This window comes from Coturnix japonica, unplaced genomic scaffold, assembly GCF_054131305.1.
Source record: "Coturnix japonica strain WE unplaced genomic scaffold, WE-NBRP24 Scf094, whole genome shotgun sequence".
Taxonomy (NCBI): domain Eukaryota; kingdom Metazoa; phylum Chordata; class Aves; order Galliformes; family Phasianidae; genus Coturnix; species Coturnix japonica.
This window is the reverse complement of record NW_028188997.1, coordinates 98,467-120,805: the sequence shown is the minus strand read 5'-3', so window position 1 is coordinate 120,805 and position 22,339 is coordinate 98,467. Positions and strand designations below refer to the sequence as shown.

Sequence of the window (22,339 nt, the reverse complement as noted above, 5' to 3'; positions counted from 1 at the left end):
CATAGAGCCCCATAATGACCCATAACCACCCCATAGAGCCCCATAATGACCCATACCCACCCCATAGAGCCCCATAATGACCCATACCCACCCCATAGCCACCCATAACCACCCCATAGAGCCCCATAGAGCCCCATAATGACCCATACCCACCTCATTGAGCCCCATAGAGCCCCATAATGACCCATAACCCTCCAATAGCGCCCCATAGAGCCCCATAGCCCCCCATAACCACCCTATAGAGCCCCATAGCCACCCCTAACCCCCCCATAATGACCCATACCCACCCCATAACCACCCCATAGCCCCCCATAACCACACCATAGAGCCCCATAGAGCCCCATAGCCCCCCATAACCCCCCATAGAGCCCCATAATGACCCATAGAGCCCCATAACCCCCCCATAATGACCCATAGCCACCCCACAGAGCCCCATAGCACCCCATACCCATACCCATAGAGCCCCATAATGACCCATAGCCACCCCATAGAGCCCCATAATGACCCATAACCACCCCATAGCCCCCCATACCCACCCCATAGAGCCCCATAACCCCCCCATAATGACCCATAACCACCCCATAACCCCCCCATAATGACCCATACCCACCCCATAGAGCCCCATAGTGACCCATACCCACCCCATAGAGCCCCATAGAGCCCCATAGCCACCCTTAACCACCCCATAGAGCCCCATAATGACCCATAGCCACCCCATAGCGCCCCATAGCGCCCCATACCCACCCCATAGAGCCCCATAACCACCCCATAGCCCCCCATACCCACCCCATAGAGCCCCATAGCCCCCCATAACCACCCCATAGAGCCCCATAGGCCCCCATAACCACCCCATAGAGCCCCATAGAGCCCCATAGAGCCCCATAATGACCCATAGAGCCCCATAGTGCCCCATAGAACCCCATACCCACCCCATAGAGCCCCATAATGACCCATAGCCACCCCATAGAGCCCCATAATGACCCATAACCACCCCACAGAGCCCCATACCCACCCCACAGAGCCCCATAATGACCCATACCCACCCCATACCCACCCCATAGAGCCCCATAATGACCCATACCCACCCCATAGAGCCCCATAGAGCCCCATACCCACCCCATAGAGCCCCATAATGACCCATAACCACCCCATAGCCCCCCATACCCACCCCATAGAGCCCCATACCCACCCCATACCCACCCCATAGCGCCCCATATCTGCCCCATAGCCCCCCATAACCACCCCATAGAGCCCCATACCCACCCCATAGCGCCCCATAGCGCCCCATAGAGCCCCATAGCCCCACATAACCACCCCATAGCGCCCCATAGACACCCTTAACCACCCCATAGAGACCCATAGCCACCCATAACCCCCCATAGAGCCCCATAACCACCCCATAGCCCCCCATAACCACCCCATAGAGTCCCATAATGACCCATAGCCACCCCATAGAGCCCCATAGCCACCCCATAGAGCCCCATAATGACCCATAACCCTCCAATAGCGCCCCATAGCGCCCCATAGAGCCCCATATTCCCTTACCCACGATCTCCCTGATGGTGACGGGCTGGGCCATGGTGACCCATAACCACCCCATAGAGCCCCATAATGACCCATAACCACCCCATAGAGCCCCATAGAGCCCCATAATGACCCATAACCACCCCATAGCCCCCCATAACCACCCCATAGAGCCCCATAGCCACCCCATAGAGCCCCATAGTGACCCATAGAGCCCCATAAACCCCATAGAGCCCCATAGCCACCCCATAGCCACCCCATAGAGCCCCATACCCGCCCCATAGCCCCCCATACCCACCCCATAGAGCCCCATAATGACCCATAACCACCCCATAGAGCCCCATAATGTCCCATAACTACCCCATAGAGCCCCATAGAGCCCCATAACCACTCCATAGCCACCCATAACCCCCCATAGAGCCCCATAACCCCCCCATAATGACCCATAACCACCCCATAGAGCCCCATAAGCCCCCCATAATGACCCATAACCACCCCATAGAGCCCCATAGAGCCCCATAGCCACCCCATAGAGCCCCATAATGACCCATAGAGCCCCATAGAGCCCCATAACCACCCCATAGCCACCCCATAGAGCCCCATACCCACCCCATAGAGCCCCATAAACCCCATAGAGCCCCATAGCCACCCTTAACCACCCCATAGAGCCCCATAATGACCCATACCCACCCCATACCCACCCCATAGAGCCCCATAGCCCCCCATACCCACCCCATAGAGCCCCATAGCCCCCCATAACCACCCCATAGAGCCCCATAGAGCCCCATACCCACCCCATAGCGCCCCATAGCCCCCCATACCCACCCCTTAGAGCCCCATAGCCTCCCATAACCACCCCATAGAGCCCCATAGAGCCCCATAGCCCCCCATAGAGCCCCATATCTGCCCCATAGCTGCCCCATAGCTGCCCCCCATCCTTACCCACGATCTCCCTGATGGTGACGGGCTGGGCCATGGTGACCCATAACCACCCCATAGAGCCCCATAGAGCCCCATAGCCCCCCATAGCCCCCCATAATGACCCATAACCACCCCATAGAGCCCCATAGTGACCCATAGTGACCCATACCCACCCCATAGAGCCCCATAGTGACCCATAGTGACCCATACCCACCCCATAGAGCCCCATAGCCACCCATAACCCCCCATAGAGCCCCATAGCGCCCCATAGAGCCCCATAATGATCCATCCCCACCCCATATCACCCCATAGAGCCCCTTAGCGCCCCATAGCCCCCCATACCCACCCCATAGAGCCCCATACCCACCCCATAGAGCCCCATAGAGCCCCATAATGACCCATAGCCACTGCATAGAGCCCCATAGAGCCCCATAGCCCCCCATAACCACCCCATAGCCCCCCATAACCCCCCATAGAGCCCCATAGAGCCCCATAGACCCCCATAGAGCCCCATATCCGCCCCATAGAGCCCCATATTCCCTTACCCACGATCTCCCTGATGGTGACGGGCTGGGCCATGGTGGCTGGGGGGCTTTTCCCCGCCATGTTGACGCTGATGACCCTAAAAAGCAGCTTCTCCCCCGTGGGGAGACCCCGAACCGTCAGCCCACAGCGCTCAACCAGCTCCGTGTTGGCAGCCACCCACTCGTCAGCTATGGGGCAGAAGGTCAGTGGTTATGGGGCTGGGTTATGGGGCAGAGAGGGAGATGGGGGGCAGGGGATGGGGTTATGGGGCTGGGTTATAGGGCAGACATAGGGGTTTGGGGTCAGGGTATGGGGTAGGGGTCAGAGTATGGGGCTATGGGGCTGTGGGGCTGGGTTAGGGTTAGGGGTTGTGGGGCAGGGGCAGACTATGGGGTTGTGGGGCTGGGATAGGGGGCACAGGCAGGGTATGGGGTTGTGGGGCAGGATATGGGGGTAGGGGCCAGGGTATGGGGTTGTGGGGCTGGGATAGGGGGCAGGCTATGGGGTTATGGGGCTGGGATAGGGGTTAAAATATGGGGTTATGGGGCTGGGTTATGGGGCAGGGACAGGGTATGGGGTTGTGGGGCTGGGTTATGGGGCAGACTATGGGGTTCTGGGGCAGGGGATGGGGTTATGGGGCTGGGTTATGGGGCAGGGTATGGGGTTATGGGGCAGGGTATGGGGTTGTGGGGCAGGGTATGGGGTTGTGGGGCTGGGTTATGGGGCAGGGGATGGGGTAGCGCTCAACCAGCTCCGTGTTGGCAGCCACCCACTCGTCAGCTATGGGGGGAGATGGGGGGATATGGGGTTATGGGGCTGGGTTATGGGGCAGGTTATGGGGCTGTGGGGTAGGGGATGGGGTTATGGGGCAGGGATGGGGGTTAAACTATGGGGTTATGGGGCTGGGATAGGGGTTAAACTATGGGGTTATGGGGCTGGGATAGGGGGCAGGGTCTGGGTATGGGGTTGTGGGGCTGGGAAAGGGGGTTATGGGGCTGGGATAGGGGGCACAGGCAGGGTATGGGGTTGTGGGGCTGGGAAAGGGGGTTGTGGGGCTGGGTTATGGGGCAGGGGATGGGGTTGTGGGGCTGGGATAGGGGGCAGGGGTAGGGTATGGGGTTATGGGGCAGGGTATGGGGCAGGGGATGGGGTTATGGGGCTGGGATAGGGGGCACAGGCAGGGTATGGGGTTGTGGGGCTGGGTTGTGGGGCTGGGTTATGGGGCAGGTTATGGGGTTATGGGGCAGGGTATGGGGTTGTGGGGCAGGGTATGGGGTTGTGGGGCTGGGTTATGGGGCAGGTTATGGGGTAGCGCTCAACCAGCTCCGTGTTGGCAGCCACCCACTCGTCAGCTATGGGGGGAGATGGGGGGATATGGGGTTATGGGGCTGGGTTATGGGGCAGACTATGGGGTTATGGGGCAGGGGATGGGGTTGTGGGGCAGGGTATGGGGGGCAGACATAGGGGTGGGATATGGGGTTGTGGGGCTGGGTTATGGGGCAGGGGATGGGGGGCAGAGATAGGGGTGGGATATGGGGTTATGGGGCTGGGATAGGGGGCAGACATAGGGGTGGGATATGGGGTTGTGGGGCTGGGTTATGGGGCAGGGGATGGGGGGCAGAGATAGGGGTGGGATATGGGGTTATGGGGCTGGGTTATGGGGCAGATATAGGGGTTATGGGGCTGGGTTATGGGGCAGGGGATGGGGTTAGGGGGCAGGGGATGGGGGGCAGGGGCAGGGTATGGGGTTGTGGGGCTGGGTTATGGGGCTGGGATGGGGTTGTGGGGCAGGGTTATGGGGCAGGGGATGGGGGGCAGAGATAGGGGTGGGATATGGGGTTATGGGGCTGGGTTATGGGGCAGGGTATGGGGTTATGGGGCTGGGATAGGGGGTAGGGTCTGGGTATGGGGTTGTGGGGCAGGGTATGGGGTTATGGGGCTGGGTTATGGGGCAGACTATGGGGTAATGGGGCTGGGATAGGGGTTAAACTATGGGGTTATGGGGCTGGGTTATGGGGCAGGGGATGGGGGGCAGACTATGGGGTTATGGGGTTGGGTTATGTGGCAGACTATGGGGTTATGGGGCTGGGTTATGGGGCAGGGGATGGGGTTATGGGGCTGGGATATGGGGCAGGGACAGGGTATGGGGTTGTGGGGCAGGAAATGGGGTTATGGGGCAGGGTATGGGGTTATGGGGCAGGCTATGGGGCTGTGGGGTAGGGGTAGGGGTTATGGGGCAGGGTATGGGGTTGTGGGGCTGGGATAGGGGTTAAACTATGGTGTTATGGGGCAGGGAATGGGGTTATGGGGCTGGGATAGGGGGCAGGGTTAGGGTATGGGGTTGTGGGGCTGGGTTATGGGGCAGGGGATGGGGTTATGGGGCTGGGATAGGGGTTAAACTATGGGGTTATGGGGCTGGGATAGGGGGCAGGGGCAGGGTATGGGGTTGTGGGGCTGGGATAGGGGGCAGGGGCAGGGTATGGGGTTATGGGGCTGGGATAGGGGTTAAACTATGGGGTTATGGGGCAGGTTATGGGGTAGCGCTCAACCAGCTCCGTGTTGGCAGCCACCCACTCATCAGCTATAGGGCACAAGGACAGTGGTTATGGGGCTGGGTTATGGGGCAGACTATGGGGTTATGGGGCTGGGTTATGGGGCAGGGGATGGGGCTATGGGGCTGGGATAGGGGGTAGGGGCAGGGTATGGGGTTGTGGGGCTGGGATAGGGGGCAGGGGCAGGGTATGGGGTTGTGGGGCTGGGGATGGGGTTATGGGGCTGGGATAGGGGGCAGACTATGGGGTGGGATATGGGGTTATGGGGCTGGGTTATGGGGCTGGGATGGGGTTATGGGGCTGGCTTAGGGGGCAGGCTATGGGGTTATAGGGCTGGGTTATGGGGCAGGGTCTGGGTATGGGGCTGGGTTATGGGGCAGGGATGGGGTTGTGGGGCTGGGATAGGGGGCAGGGTATTGGGTTGTGGGGCTGGGATATGGGGTTATGGGGCTGGGATATGGGGCAGACTATGGGGTTATGGGGCTGGGATAGGGGTTAAACTATGGGGTTATGGGGCTGGGATAGGGGGTAGGGGTCAGGGTATGGGGTTATGGGGCTGGGTTATGGGGCAGGGTATGGGGTTATGGGGCTGGGATAGGGGGCAGGGGTAGGGGTAGGGGTTATGGGGCAGGGTATGGGGTTATGGGGCTGGGATAGGGGGCAGGGGCAGGGTATGGGGTTAGGGGGCAGGGGATGGGGTTATGGGGCAGGCTATGGGGCTGTGGGGTAGGGGTAGGGGTTATGGGGCTGGGATGGGGTTGTGGGGCTGGGATAGGGGTTAAACTATGGGGTTATGGGGCAGGGAATGGGGTTATGGGGCTGGGTTATGGGGCAGGGGATGGGGTTATGGGGCAGGGGATGGGGTTATGGGGCTGGGATAGGGGGTAGGGTCTGGGTATGGGGTTGTGGGGCAGGGTATGGGGTTGGGGTCAGGTATGGGGTTATGGGGCTGGGATAGGGGGCAGGGGCAGGGTATGGGGTTGTGGGGCTGGGTTATGGGGCAGACTATGGGGTTATGGGGCTGGGTTATGGGGCAGGGGATGGGGTTATGGGGCTGGGATGGGGGGCAGACTATGGGGTTATGGGGTTGTGGGGCAGGGTATGAGGTTGTGGGGTAGGGGATGGGGTTATGGGGCTGGGTTATGGGGCAGACTATGGGGCTGTGGGGTAGGGGTAGGGGTTATGGGGCAGGGGATGGGGTTATGGGGCTGGGATAGGGGGTAGGGTCTGGGTATGGGGTTGTGGGGCAGGCTTAGGGTTAGGGGCAGGGTTAGGGTTAGGGTATGGGGTTGTGGGGCTGGGTTATGGGGCAGGGTATGGGGTTATGGGGCTGGGTTATGGGGCAGGTTATGGGGTAGCGCTCAACCAGCTCCGTGTTGGCGGGTACCCACTCGTCAGCTATGGGGCACAAGGACAATGGTTAGGGGGCAGATATAGGGGTGGGATATGGGGTTATGGGGCTGGGATAGGGGGCAGGGGCAGGGTATGGGGTTGTGGGGCAGGGTATGGAGTTATGGGGCTGGGTTATGGGGCAGGAGATGGGGGGCAGAGATAGGGGTGGGATATGGGGTTATGGGGCTGGGATAGGGGGCAGGTTATGGGGCTGTTGGGTAGGGGTTGTGGGGCAGGCTATGGGGTTATGGGGCTGGGTTATGGGGCAGGGGATGGGGCTATGGGGCTGGTATAGGGGTTAAACTATGGGGTTATGGGGCTGGGATAGGGGGCAGGGGCAGGGTATGGGGTTATGGGGCTGGGTTATGGGGCAGGGGATGGGGTTATGGGGCTGGGTTATGGGGCAGACTATGGGGGTATGGGGCAGGATATGGGGCAGGATACGGGGTTATGGGGCTGGGATGGGGGGCAGACTATGGGGCTGTGGGGCTGGGTTATGGGGCAGGGTATGAGGTTGTGGGGTAGGGGATGGGGTTATGGGGCTGGGTTATGGGGCAGACTATGGGGTTATGGGGCTGGGATAGGGGGCAGACATAGGGGTGGGATATGGGGTTATGGGGCTGGGTTATGGGGCAGGGTATGGGGTTGTGGGGCAGGGTATGGGGTTATGGGGCTGGGATAGGGGGCAGGGACAGGGTATGGGGTTGTGGGGCTGGGTTATGGAGCAGGGTTAGGGTTAGCGGTTGTGGGGCAGGGGTAGGGGGCAAGGTATGGGGTTGTATGGGGTATCTATAGGGCAGATACGGGATATCTATGGGGCAGTGACTCACATCCCTCCTTGCACCACTCCACCAGGTATCTATGGGGTATCTATGGGGCAGCTATGGGGTATCTATGGGGTATCTATGGGGCAGCTATGGGCTATCTATGGGGTATCTATGGGGCAGCTATGGGGCAGCTATGGGGCAGCTATGGGGTATCTATGGGGCAGCTATGGGGCAGTGACTCACATCCCTCCTTGCACCACTCCACCAGGTATCTATGGGGCAGCTATGGGGTATCTATGGGGCACTCAGGCCTATCTATGGGGCAGCTATGGGGTATCTATGGGGCAGTGACTCACATCCCTCCTTGCACCACTCCACCAGGTATCTATGGGGTATCTATGGGGTATCTATGGGGCAGCTATGGGGCAGCTATGGGGCAGTGACTCACATCCCTCCTTGCACCACTCCACCAGGTATCTATGGGTTATCTATGGGGCAGCTATGGGGCAGTGACTCACATCCCTCCTCGCACCACTCCACCAGGTATCTATGGGGCAGCTATGGGGTATATACAGTTATCTATGGGGTATCTATGGGGTATCTATGGGGTAGCTATGGGGTATCTATGGGGCAGCTATGGGGCAGCTATGGGGCAGTGACTCACATCCCTCCTTGCACCACTCCACCAGGTATCTATGGGGTATCTATGGGGCACTCAGGCCTATCTATGGGGCAGCTATGGGGCAGCTATGGGGCAGCTATGGGGCAGTGACTCACATCCCTCCTTGCACCACTCCACCAGGTATCTATGGGGCAGCTATGGGGTATCTATGGGGCAGCTATGGGGCAGCTATGGGGTATCTATGGGGCAGCTATGGGGTCACACTGTAGGGTCATGTTATGGGGTCACCCTATGGGGCAGCTATAGGCTATCTATGGGGCACTCTGGTCTATCTATGGGGCACTCAGGCCTATCTATGGGCTATCTATGGGGCAGCTATGGGGCAGCTATGGGGCAGTGACTCACATCCCTCCTTGCACCACTCCACCAGGTATCTATGGGGTATCTATGGGTTATCTATGGGGCAGCTATGGGGCAGCTATGGGGCAGTGACTCACATCCCTCCTTGCACCACTCCACCAGGTATCTATGGGGCAGCTATGGGGTCACACTATAGGGTCATGTTATGGGGTCACCCTATGGGGCAGCTATGGGGTATCTATGGGGCACTCAGGCCTATCTATGGGGCAGCTATGGGGTCATACTATGGGGTCACACTATAGGGTATCTATGGGACAACTATGGGGTATCTATGGGGCAGCTATGGGGCAGCTATGGGGTATCTATGGGGCAGCTATGGGGCAGCTATGGGGTATCTATGGGGCAGCTATGGGCTATCTATGGGGCAGCTATGGGGCAGCTATGGGCTATCTATGGGGCAGCTATGGGGTATCTATGGGGCAGCTATGGGCTATCTATGGGTTATCTATGGGGCAGCTATGGGGCAGCTATGGGGCAGTGACTCACATCCCTCCTTGCACCACTCCACCAGGTATCTATGGGGCAGCTATGGGGTCACACTATGGGGTCATGTTATGGGGTCACCCTATGGGGCAGCTATGGGGTATCTATGGGGCACTCAGGCCTATCTATGGGGCAGCTATGGGGTCACACTATGGGGTTACACTATAGGGTATCTATGGGACAGCTATGGGGTATCTATGGGGCAGCTATGGGACAACTATGGGGTATCTATGGGGCAGCTATGGGGCAGCTATGGGCTATCTATGGGGCAGCTATGGGGCAGCTATGGGGTATCTATGGGGCAGCTATGGGGTATCTATGGGGCAGCTATGGGGCAGCTATGGGGTATCTATGGGGCAGCTATGGGGTATCTATGGGGCAGCTATGGGCTATCTATGGGGTATCTATGGGGCACTCAGGCCTATCTATGGGGCAGCTATGGTGTCACACTGTAGGGTCATGTTATGGGGTCACCCTATGGGGTATCTATGGGGCAGCTATGGGGCAGCTATGGGGCAGTGACTCACATCCCTCCTTGCACCACTCCACCAGGTACCCATCGACGCCCCCAGCCCCAATTCTCTCTGGGGGTCTCCATTTGATGGTGGCCGTCGTGTCCGTCACGTCCTCCAGGACAACGTGGGTCGGTTCACTCGTGGGGGCTGCCCCATAGAAACACATTGGGACCCATAGAGACACATTGGGACCCATAGAAACACATTGGGACCCATAGAGACACATTGGGACCCATAGAGACCCATTGGGACACATAGGGACCCATAGGGACCCATAGAGACCCATAGAAACACATTGGGACCCATAGGATCCCATAGAGACACATAGAGACCCATAGAGACACATAGAGACCCATAGAGACACACTGGGACCCATAGAGACACATTGGGACCCATAGAGACACATTGGGACCCATAGAGACACATAGAGACCCATAGGGACCCATAGGATCCCATAGAGACACATAGAGACCCATAGAGACACATAGAGACCCATAGAAACACATTGGGACCCATAGAGACACATTGGGACCCATAGAGACACATTGGGACCCGTAGAGACACATTGGGACCCATAGAGACACATAGAAACCCATAGAGACCCACTGTGACCCATAGAACCCCATACAGACCCATAGGGACCCATAGAAAGCCATAGAGACCCATAGAAAGCCATAGAGACCCATAGAGACCCATAGGGACCCATAGAAGCCCATAGAACCAGTCCCACCTCATAAAACCCCATAGAAACCCATGGAATCCCATAGAGACCCATAGAAAGCCATAGAGACCCATTGTGACCCATAGAACCCCATAGAGACCCATAGAGACCCATAGAGACACATAGAGACCCATAGAAACACATAGGGACCCATAGAGACACATTGGGACCTATAGAGACACATTGGGACCCATAGAACCAGTCCCACCCCATAAAACCCCATAGAAACCCATGGAATCCCATAGAGCCCCATAGAGACACGTTGGGACCCATAGAGACACATAGAGACCCATAGAGACACATTGGGACCCACAGAAACACACTGGGACCCATAGAGACACATTGGGACCCATAGAGACACATTGGGACCCATAGAGACACATTGGGACCCATAGAGACACATTGGGACCCATAGAGACACATTGGGACCCATAGAAACACATTGGGACCCATAGAGACACATAGAGACCCATAGAGACACATTGGGACCCATAGAAACACATTGGGACCCATAGAGACACATTGGGACCCATAGAATCCCATAGAGACCCTCAGAATCCCATAGAGACCCATAGGGACCCATAGGATCCCATAGAGACCCACAGAGACCCATAGAATCCCATAGAGACCCATAGAATCCCATAGAGACCCATAGAATCCCATAGAGACCCATAGAGACCCATAGAGACACATTGGGACCCATAGAGACTCATAGGGACCCATAGAGACCCATAGGGACCCATAGAAACTCATAGAGACCCATAGAATCCCATAGAGACCCACAGAGACCCATAGAGACCCATTGTGCCCCATAGAGACCCATAGAAACCCAGAGCAACCCATAGAAACCCATAGGGACCCCATAGAGACCCATAGAAACCCATTGGGACCCATAGAGACACATTGGGACCCATAGAAACACATTGGGACCCATAGAGACACATTGGGACCCATAGAGACACATAGAGACCCATAGAGACACATTGGGACCCATAGAAACACATTGGGACCCATAGAGACACATTGGGACCCATAGAGACACATTGGGACCCATAGAGACACATTGGGACCCATAGAAACACACTGGGACCCCATAGAGACCCATAGGGACCCATAGGGACCCATAGGGACCCATAGGATCCCATAGAGACACATAGAGACCCATAGAGACACATTGGGACCCATAGAAACACATTGGGACCCATAGGATCCCATAGAGACCCATAGAATCCCATAGAGACACATAGAGACCCATAGAGACACATTGGGACCCATAGAAACACATTGGGACCCATAGGATCCCATAGAGACCCATAGAATCCCATAGAGACCCATAGAATCCCATAGAGACCCATAGGGACCCATAGGATCCCATAGAGACACATAGAGACCCATAGAGACACATTGGGACCCATAGAACCCCATTGGGACCCATAGAACCCCATAGAACCCCCATAGAACCCCCAAACCCTCATAGGACCCCTATAGGACCCTGTAAGACCCCCATAATACCCCCAAATCCCCCCATAGGACCCCCATAAGACCCCCAAATCCCCCATAGAACCCTCATAGGACCCCCATAGAACCCCCCTATGGCCCCTATCCCCCCATAGGAACCCCATAGAACCCCCCTATGACCTGTATCCCCCTATAGGACCCCCATAAGACCCCCATAGGACCCCCATAGGACCCCCAAAACCCCCATAGGACCCGCATAGGACCCCCATAGAATCCCCAAACCCTCATAGGACCCCTATAGGACCCCATAGAACCCCCAAATCCCCCCATAGGACCCCTATGGCCCCTATACCCCCATAGGACCCCCCTATGACTCCTATGCCCCCATAGGACCCCCATAGAACCCCCCTATGACCCGTATCCCCCCATAGGACCCCCATAGAACCCCCATATGACTCCTATCCCCCCATAGAACCCCCATATGACCCCTATCCCCCCATAGTACCCCCCTATGGCCCCTATCCCCCCATAGCACCCCCATAGGACCCCATAGAACCCCCAAAACCCCCATAGGACCCCCCTATGACTCCTATCCCCCCCATAGGACCCCCCTATGATTCCTATCCCCTCATAGGACCCCCATAGGACCCCATAAGACCCCAAACCCTCATAGGACCCCCATAGGACCCCCATAGAATCCCCAATGGACCCTATCCCCCCATAGACCCCCCTATGTCCCCACCGATGGGCATGAAGGGCTGCGTGTTGTGGCTGGGCTGGGAGACCCCGATGGCGTTGACGGCGAAGACCCTCATCTCGTAGAAGACCCCCTCGATCATAGGACCCCCATAGGACCCCCATAGAACCCCCAAACCCCCATAGGACCCCCATAGAACCCCCAAACCCCCATAGGACCCCCATAGAACCCCCAAACCCCAATCAAGTCCCCCCTATCCGCCATAGGACCCCCATAGAACCCCCAAAACCCCCATAGGACCCCCATAGAACCCCCAAATCCCCCCATAGGACCCCCATAAGACCCCCATAGGACCCCCATAAGACCCCCAAAACCCCCATAGGACCCCCAAATCTCCCCATAGGACCCCCATAGAACCCCGTAAGACCCCCAAATCCCCCATAGGACCCCCATAAGACCCCCATAAGACCCCCAAATCCCCCATAGGACCCCCATAAGACCCCTATAGGACCCCCATAAGACCCCCAAATCCCCCCATAGGACCCCCATAGAACCCCCCTATGGCCCCTATCCCCCCATAGGATCCCCATAAGACCCCCAAACCCCCATAGGACCCCCATAGGACCCCCAAATCTCCCCATAGGACCCCCATAGAACCCCGTAAGACCCCCAAAACCCCCCATAGGACCCCCATAGAACCCCTATAGAACCCCATAAGACCCCCATAGAACCCCCAAATACCCCCATAGGACCCCCATAGGACCCCCCTATGGCCCCTATCCCCCCATAGAACCCCCCTATGACTCCTATCCCCCCATAGCACCCCCATAGGATCCCCATAGGACCCCCAAACCCCAATCAAGTCCCCCCTATCCGCCATAGGACCCCCATAGAACCCCCAAACCCCCATAGGACCCCCATAGAACCCCCAAACCCCCATAGGACCCCATAAGACCCCCCAAAGGCCCTGATTCCCCCATAGGACCCCATAGGACCCCCATAAGACCCCCAAATGCCCCCATAGGACCCCAAAACCCCCATAGGACCCCTATAGGACCCCATAGGACCCCCCAAACCCCCATAAGAAGCCCATATATCCCTTGTCCCCACCGATGGGCATGAAGGGCTGCGTGTTGTGGCTGGGCTGGGAGACCCCGATGGCGTTGACGGCGAAGACCCTCATCTCGTAGAAGACCCCCTCGATCATAGGACCCCCATAGGACCCCCATAGAACCCCCAAACCCCCATAGGACCCCCATAGAACCCCCAAATCCCCCCATAGGACCCCCATAAGACCCCCATAGGACCCCCATAAGACCCCCAAAACCCCCATAGGACCCCCAAATCTCCCCATAGGACCCCCATAGAACCCCGTAAGACCCCCAAATCCCCCATAGGACCCCCATAAGACCCCCATAAGACCCCCAAATCCCCCATAGGACCCCCATAAGACCCCTATAGGACCCCCATAAGACCCCCAAATCCCCCCATAGGACCCCCATAGAACCCCCCTATGGCCCCTATCCCCCCATAGGATCCCCATAAGACCCCCAAACCCCCATAGGACCCCCATAGGACCCCCAAATCTCCCCATAGGACCCCCATAGAACCCCGTAAGACCCCCAAAACCCCCCATAGGACCCCCATAGAACCCCTATAGAACCCCATAAGACCCCCATAGAACCCCCAAATACCCCCATAGGACCCCCATAGGACCCCCCTATGGCCCCTATCCCCCCATAGAACCCCCCTATGACTCCTATCCCCCCATAGCACCCCCATAGGATCCCCATAGGACCCCCAAACCCCAATCAAGTCCCCCCTATCCGCCATAGGACCCCCATAGAACCCCCAAACCCCCATAGGACCCCCATAGAACCCCCAAACCCCCATAGGACCCCATAAGACCCCCCAAAGGCCCTGATTCCCCCATAGGACCCCATAGGACCCCCATAAGACCCCCAAATGCCCCCATAGGACCCCAAAACCCCCATAGGACCCCTATAGGACCCCATAGGACCCCCCAAACCCCCATAAGAAGCCCATATATCCCTTGTCCCCACCGATGGGCATGAAGGGCTGCGTGTTGTGGCTGGGCTGGGAGACCCCGATGGCGTTGACGGCGAAGACCCTCATCTCGTAGAAGACCCCCTCGATCATAGGACCCCCATAGGACCCCCATAGAACCCCCAAACCCCCATAGGACCCCCATAGAACCCCCAAATCCCCCCATAGGACCCCCATAAGACCCCCATAGGACCCCCATAAGACCCCCAAAACCCCCATAGGACCCCCAAATCTCCCCATAGGACCCCCATAGAACCCCGTAAGACCCCCAAATCCCCCATAGGACCCCCATAAGACCCCCATAAGACCCCCAAATCCCCCATAGGACCCCCATAAGACCCCTATAGGACCCCCATAAGACCCCCAAATCCCCCCATAGGACCCCCATAGAACCCCCCTATGGCCCCTATCCCCCCATAGGATCCCCATAAGACCCCCAAACCCCCATAGGACCCCCATAGGACCCCCAAATCTCCCCATAGGACCCCCATAGAACCCCGTAAGACCCCCAAAACCCCCCATAGGACCCCCATAGAACCCCTATAGAACCCCATAAGACCCCCATAGAACCCCCAAATACCCCCATAGGACCCCCATAGGACCCCCCTATGGCCCCTATCCCCCCATAGAACCCCCCTATGACTCCTATCCCCCCATAGCACCCCCATAGGATCCCCATAGGACCCCCAAACCCCAATCAAGTCCCCCCTATCCGCCATAGGACCCCCATAGAACCCCCAAACCCCCATAGGACCCCCATAGAACCCCCAAACCCCCATAGGACCCCATAAGACCCCCCAAAGGCCCTGATTCCCCCATAGGACCCCATAGGACCCCCATAAGACCCCCAAATGCCCCCATAGGACCCCAAAACCCCCATAGGACCCCTATAGGACCCCATAGGACCCCCCAAACCCCCATAAGAAGCCCATATATCCCTTGTCCCCACCGATGGGCATGAAGGGCTGCGTGTTGTGGCTGGGCTGGGAGACCCCGATGGCGTTGACGGCGAAGACCCTCATCTCGTAGAAGACCCCCTCGATCATAGGACCCCCATAGGACCCCCATAGAACCCCCAAACCCCCATAGGACCCCCATAGAACCCCCAAATCCCCCCATAGGACCCCCATAAGACCCCCATAGGACCCCCATAAGACCCCCAAAACCCCCATAGGACCCCCAAATCTCCCCATAGGACCCCCATAGAACCCCGTAAGACCCCCAAATCCCCCATAGGACCCCCATAAGACCCCCATAAGACCCCCAAATCCCCCATAGGACCCCCATAAGACCCCTATAGGACCCCCATAAGACCCCCAAATCCCCCCATAGGACCCCCATAGAACCCCCCTATGGCCCCTATCCCCCCATAGGATCCCCATAAGACCCCCAAACCCCCATAGGACCCCCATAGGACCCCCAAATCTCCCCATAGGACCCCCATAGAACCCCGTAAGACCCCCAAAACCCCCCATAGGACCCCCATAGAACCCCTATAGAACCCCATAAGACCCCCATAGAACCCCCAAATACCCCCATAGGACCCCCATAGGACCCCCCTATGGCCCCTATCCCCCCATAGAACCCCCCTATGACTCCTATCCCCCCATAGCACCCCCATAGGATCCCCATAGGACCCCCAAACCCCAATCAAGTCCCCCCTATCCGCCATAGGACCCCCATAGAACCCCCAAACCCCCATAGGACCCCCATAGAACCCCCAAACCCCCATAGGACCCCATAAGACCCCCCAAAGGCCCTGATTCCCCCATAGGACCCCATAGGACCCCCATAAGACCCCCAAATGCCCCCATAGGACCCCAAAACCCCCATAGGACCCCTATAGGACCCCATAGGACCCCCCAAACCCCCATAAGAAGCCCATATATCCCTTGTCCCCACCGATGGGCATGAAGGGCTGCGTGTTGTGGCTGGGCTGGGAGACCCCGATGGCGTTGACGGCGAAGACCCTCATCTCGTAGAAGACCCCCTCGATCATAGGACCCCCATAGGACCCCCATAGAACCCCCAAACCCCCATAGGACCCCCATAGAACCCCCAAATCCCCCCATAGGACCCCCATAAGACCCCCATAGGACCCCCATAAGACCCCCAAAACCCCCATAGGACCCCCAAATCTCCCCATAGGACCCCCATAGAACCCCGTAAGACCCCCAAATCCCCCATAGGACCCCCATAAGACCCCCATAAGACCCCCAAATCCCCCATAGGACCCCCATAAGACCCCTATAGGACCCCCATAAGACCCCCAAATCCCCCCATAGGACCCCCATAGAACCCCCCTATGGCCCCTATCCCCCCATAGGATCCCCATAAGACCCCCAAACCCCCATAGGACCCCCATAGGACCCCCAAATCTCCCCATAGGACCCCCATAGAACCCCGTAAGACCCCCAAAACCCCCCATAGGACCCCCATAGAACCCCTATAGAACCCCATAAGACCCCCATAGAACCCCCAAATACCCCCATAGGACCCCCATAGGACCCCCCTATGGCCCCTATCCCCCCATAGAACCCCCCTATGACTCCTATCCCCCCATAGCACCCCCATAGGATCCCCATAGGACCCCCAAACCCCAATCAAGTCCCCCCTATCCGCCATAGGACCCCCATAGAACCCCCAAACCCCCATAGGACCCCCATAGAACCCCCAAACCCCCATAGGACCCCATAAGACCCCCCAAAGGCCCTGATTCCCCCATAGGACCCCATAGGACCCCCATAAGACCCCCAAATGCCCCCATAGGACCCCAAAACCCCCATAGGACCCCTATAGGACCCCATAGGACCCCCCAAACCCCCATAAGAAGCCCATATATCCCTTGTCCCCACCGATGGGCATGAAGGGCTGCGTGTTGTGGCTGGGCTGGGAGACCCCGATGGCGTTGACGGCGAAGACCCTCATCTCGTAGAAGACCCCCTCGATCATAGGACCCCCATAGGACCCCCAGAGAACCCCCAAACCCCCATAGGACCCCCATAGGACCCCCATAGAACCCCCAAATACCCCCATAGGACCCCCATAGGACCCCCATAGAACCCCCAAATACCCCCATAGGACCCCCATAGGACCCCCATAGAACCCCCAAATACCCCCATAGGACCCCCATAGGACCCCCATAGAACCCCCAAATACCCCCATAGGACCCCCATAGGACCCCCATAGAACCCCCAAATACCCCCATAGGACCCCCATAGGACCCCCATAGAACCCCCAAACCCCAATCAAGTCCCCCCAGTTCCCCCATAGGACCCCCATAGGACCCCCATAAGACCCCATAGAACCCCCAAACCCCCATAAGACCCCCATAGAACCCCTCAGGCCTCCATAAGACCCCCATAAAACCCCCAAACCCCCATAGGACCCCCATAAGACCCCACAATGCCCCCATAGGACCCCCATAAGACCCCATAAGACCCCATAGGACCCCCATAGAACCCCCAAATCCCCCCATAGGACCCCCATAGAACCCCTCTATGTCTCCTATCCCTCCATAGCACCCCCATAGGACCCCCATAAGACCCCCAAAACCCCCATAGGACCCCCATAAGACCCCCATAAGACCCCCAAACCCCCATAGGACCCCCATAGGACCCCCATATGGCCCCTATCCCCCCATAGGACCCCCATAGGACCCCCATAGAACCCCCAAACCCCCATAGGACCCCCATAGGACCCCCATAGAACCCCCAAACCCCCATAGGACCCCCATAGGACCCCCATAGAACCCCCAAACCCCCATAGGACCCCCATAGGACCCCCATAGAACCCCCAAACCCCCATAGGACCCCCATAGGACCCCCATAGAACCCCCAAACCCCCATAGGACCACCATAGGACCCCCATAGAACCCCCAAACCCCCACAAGACCCCCATAGGACCCCCATAGAACCCCAAAACCCCCATAGGACCCCCACAGAACCCCATAAGACCCCCATAAGACCCCCCTATGGCCCCTATCCCCCCATAGAACCCCCATAGGACCCCATAAGACCCCCAAATCCCCCCATAGGACCCCCATAGAACCCCCAAAACCCTCATAGGACCCCTACAGGACCCCCATAAGACCCCTATCCCCCCCATAGGACCCCTATAAGACCCCCAAATTCCCCCATAGGACCCCCATAAGACCCCCCTATGACTCCTATCCCCCCATAGGACCCCCATAGGACCCCCATATATCCCATATCCCCCTATAGGACCCCCATAAGACCCCCATAGGACCCCCATAAGACCCTCAAATCACCCTACAGGATCCCCAAAACCCCAATTGGACCCACATATGACCCCCAAGTCCCCCATAAGAACCCCAAATCCTCCTACAGGACCCCCAAAACCCCCATAGGACCCCCTACAGCCCCTATCCCCCCATAGGACCCCCAAATCCCCCCATAGGACCCCAAAATCCCCCATAGGAATACAATAGGACCCCCCAAAGGACCTGATCCCCCCATAGGACCCCATAGACCCCCATATATCCCCACCGATGGGCATGAAGGGCTGCGTGTTGTGGCTGGGCTGGGAGACCCCGATGGCGTTGACGGCGAAGACCCTCATCTCGTAGAAGACCCCCTCGATCATAGGACCCCCATAGGACCCCCATAGAACCCCCAAACCCCCATAGGACCCCCATAGAACCCCCATAGAACCCCCAAACCTCCATAGGACCCCCATAGAACCCCCATAGAACCCCCAAACCCCCATAGGACCCCCATAGGACCCCCAAACCCTCATAGGACCCCCATAGGACCCCCATAGAACCCCCAAACCCTCATAGGACCCCCATAGGACCCCCATACCCCCATAGAACCCCCATAGGACCCCCAAACCCTCATAGGACCCCCATAGGACCCCCATAGGACCCCCATAGAACCCCCATAGAACCCCCAAACCCCCATAGGACCCCCATAGGACCCCCATAGAACCCCCAAACCCCCATAGGACCCCCATAGGACCCCCATAGGACCCCCAAAACCTCTATAGGACCCCCATAGAACCTCCAAACCCTCATAGGACCCCCATAGGACCCCCAAACCCTCATAGGACCCCTATAGGACCCCATAGGACCCCCCTATGGCCCCTATCCCCCCATAGGACCCCCATAGGACCCCCATATATCCCCTATCCCCCCATAGAAGACCCATAGGACCCCCATAAGACCCCCAAATCCTCATAGGACCCCTATAGGACCCCATAAGATCCCCATAGGACCCCCATAGAACCCCCCTATGATTCCTATCCCCCATAGAACCCCCATAAGACCCCCAAAACCTCCATAGGACTCACATAAGACCCCTATAGGTCCCCCAAAAGCCCCATAGGACCCCCATAAGATCCCTATAGGACCCCCAAACCCTCATAGGACCCCTATAGGACCCCATAAGACCCCCAAATACCCCCATAGGACCCCCATAGAACCCCGTAAGACCCCCAAAACCCCCAAATCCCCCCATAGGACCCCCATAGAACCCCCCTATGGCCCCTATCCCCCCATAGGACCCCATAGGACCCCCAAATACCCCCATAGGACCCCCATAGAACCTCCAAACCCCCATAGGACCCCCATAGAACCCCCAAACCCCAATCAAGTCCCCCATATCCCCCCATAGGACCCCCATAGAACCCCCAAAACCCCCATAGGACCCCCATAGGACCCCCACAGAACCCCATAAGACCCCCATAAGACCCCCCTATGCCCCCTATCCTCCCATAGGACCCCCATAGGACGCCCATAAGACCCTCCTATGACTCCTATCCCCCCATAGGACCCCCATAGGACCCCCATATATCCCCTATCCCCCCATAGGACCCCTATAGGACCCCATAAGACCCCCAAATCCCCCCATGGGACCCCCATATATCCCATATCCCCCCATAGAACCCCATAGACCCCCATAAGTCCCCACCGATGGGCATGAAGGGCTGCGTGTTGTGGCTGGGCTGGGAGACCCCGATGGCGTTGACGGCGAAGACCCTCATCTCGTAGAAGACCCCCTCGATCATAGGACCCCCATAGGACCCCCATAGAACCCCCAAATACCCCCATAGGACCCCCATAGGACCCCCATAGAACCCCCAAACCCCCATAGGACCCCCATAGGACCCCCATAGAACCCCCAAATACCCCCATAGGACCCCCATAGGACCCCATAGAACCCCCAAACCCCCATAGGACCCCCATAGGACCCCCATAGAACCCCCAAATACCCCCATAGGACCCCCATAGGACCCCCACAGAACCCCATAAGACCCCCATAAGACCCCCCTATGGCCCCTATCCCCCCATAGAACCCCCATAGGACCCCTATAAGACCCCATAGAACCCCCAAATCCCCCCATAAGACCCCCATAAGACCCCCATAGGACCCCCATAGAACCCCCAAACCCCCATAGGAACCCCATAGGACCCCCATATATCCCCTATCCCCCCCATAGGACCCCCATAAGACCCCATAAGACCCCATAAGATCCCCATAGGACCCCCAAACCCCAATCAAGTCCCCCCAGTTCCCCCATAGGACCCCCATAGGACCCCTATAGGACCCCATAATACCCCCTATCCCCCCATAGGACCCCCATAGAACCCCCAAACCCCCATAGGACCCCATAGGACCCCCATAGAACCCCCCTCAGACCCCTATCCCCCCATATGTATTAGGACCCCCATAGGAGCCCCATATATCCCCACCGATGGGCATGAAGGGCTGCGTGTTGTGGCTGGGCTGGGAGACCCCGATGGCGTTGACGGCGAAGACCCTCATCTCGTAGAAGACCCCCTCGATCATAGGACCCCCATAGGACCCCCATAGAACCCCCAGACCCCCATAGGACCCCCATAGGACCCCCATAGAACCCCCAAACCCCCATAGGACCCCCATAGAACCCCCAAACCCCCATAGGACCCCCATAGGACCCCCATAGAACCCCCAAACCCCCATAGGACCCCCATAGGACCCCCATAGAACCCCCAAATACCCCCATAGGACCCCCATAGAACCCCCATAGAACCCCCAAACCCCCATAGGACCCCCATAGGACCCCCATAGAACCCCCAGACCCCCATAGGACCCCCATAGAACCCCCAAACCCCCATAGAACCCCCATAGAACCCCCCTATGGTTCCTATTCCCCCATAGGACCCCCATAGGACCCCCATAGGACCCCCATAGAACCCCCAAACCCCCATAGGACCCCCATAAGACCCCCATAGGACCCCCAAAATCCCCATAGGACCCCCATAGGACCCCTATAAGACCCCATAGAACCCCCAAATCCCCCCATAAGACCCCCAAATCCCCCATAGGACCCCCATAGGACCCCCCTATGACTCCTATCCCCCCATAGGACCCCTATAGGACCCCATAGGACCCCATAGAACCCCCATAGGACCCACATAGAACCCCCATAGAACCCCCCTCAGACCCCTATCCCCCCATAGGACCCCCAATTCCCCCATAGGACCCACATAGAACCCCCAAATCCCCCCATAGGACCCCCATAGAATCCCCAAACCCTCATAGGACCCCTATAGGAGCCCCCTATGACCCCTATCCCCCCATAGGACCCCCATAGGACCCCCCTATGACTCCTATCCCCCCATAGGACCCCTATAGGACCCCATAGGACCCCATAGAACCCCCATAGGACCCAC

General features: G+C 58.2%; 1 protein-coding gene across 1 annotated transcript in view; it reads right to left on the bottom strand.

Moving 5' to 3' along the window:
• Nucleotides 1-22,339, bottom strand: part of LOC107307900 (myosin-binding protein C, fast-type) — a 162,738-nt gene that overhangs the window by 50,334 nt on the left and 90,065 nt on the right. Inside the window, exons 21-22 of the mRNA XM_085534668.1 lie at nt 9,734-9,868; nt 2,991-3,158 (exon numbers count right to left, since the gene is read on the bottom strand). Coding sequence (XP_085390794.1) covers nt 2,991-3,158; nt 9,734-9,868 — 303 coding nt within the window. The remainder of the gene's footprint in view (nt 1-2,990; nt 3,159-9,733; nt 9,869-22,339) is intronic.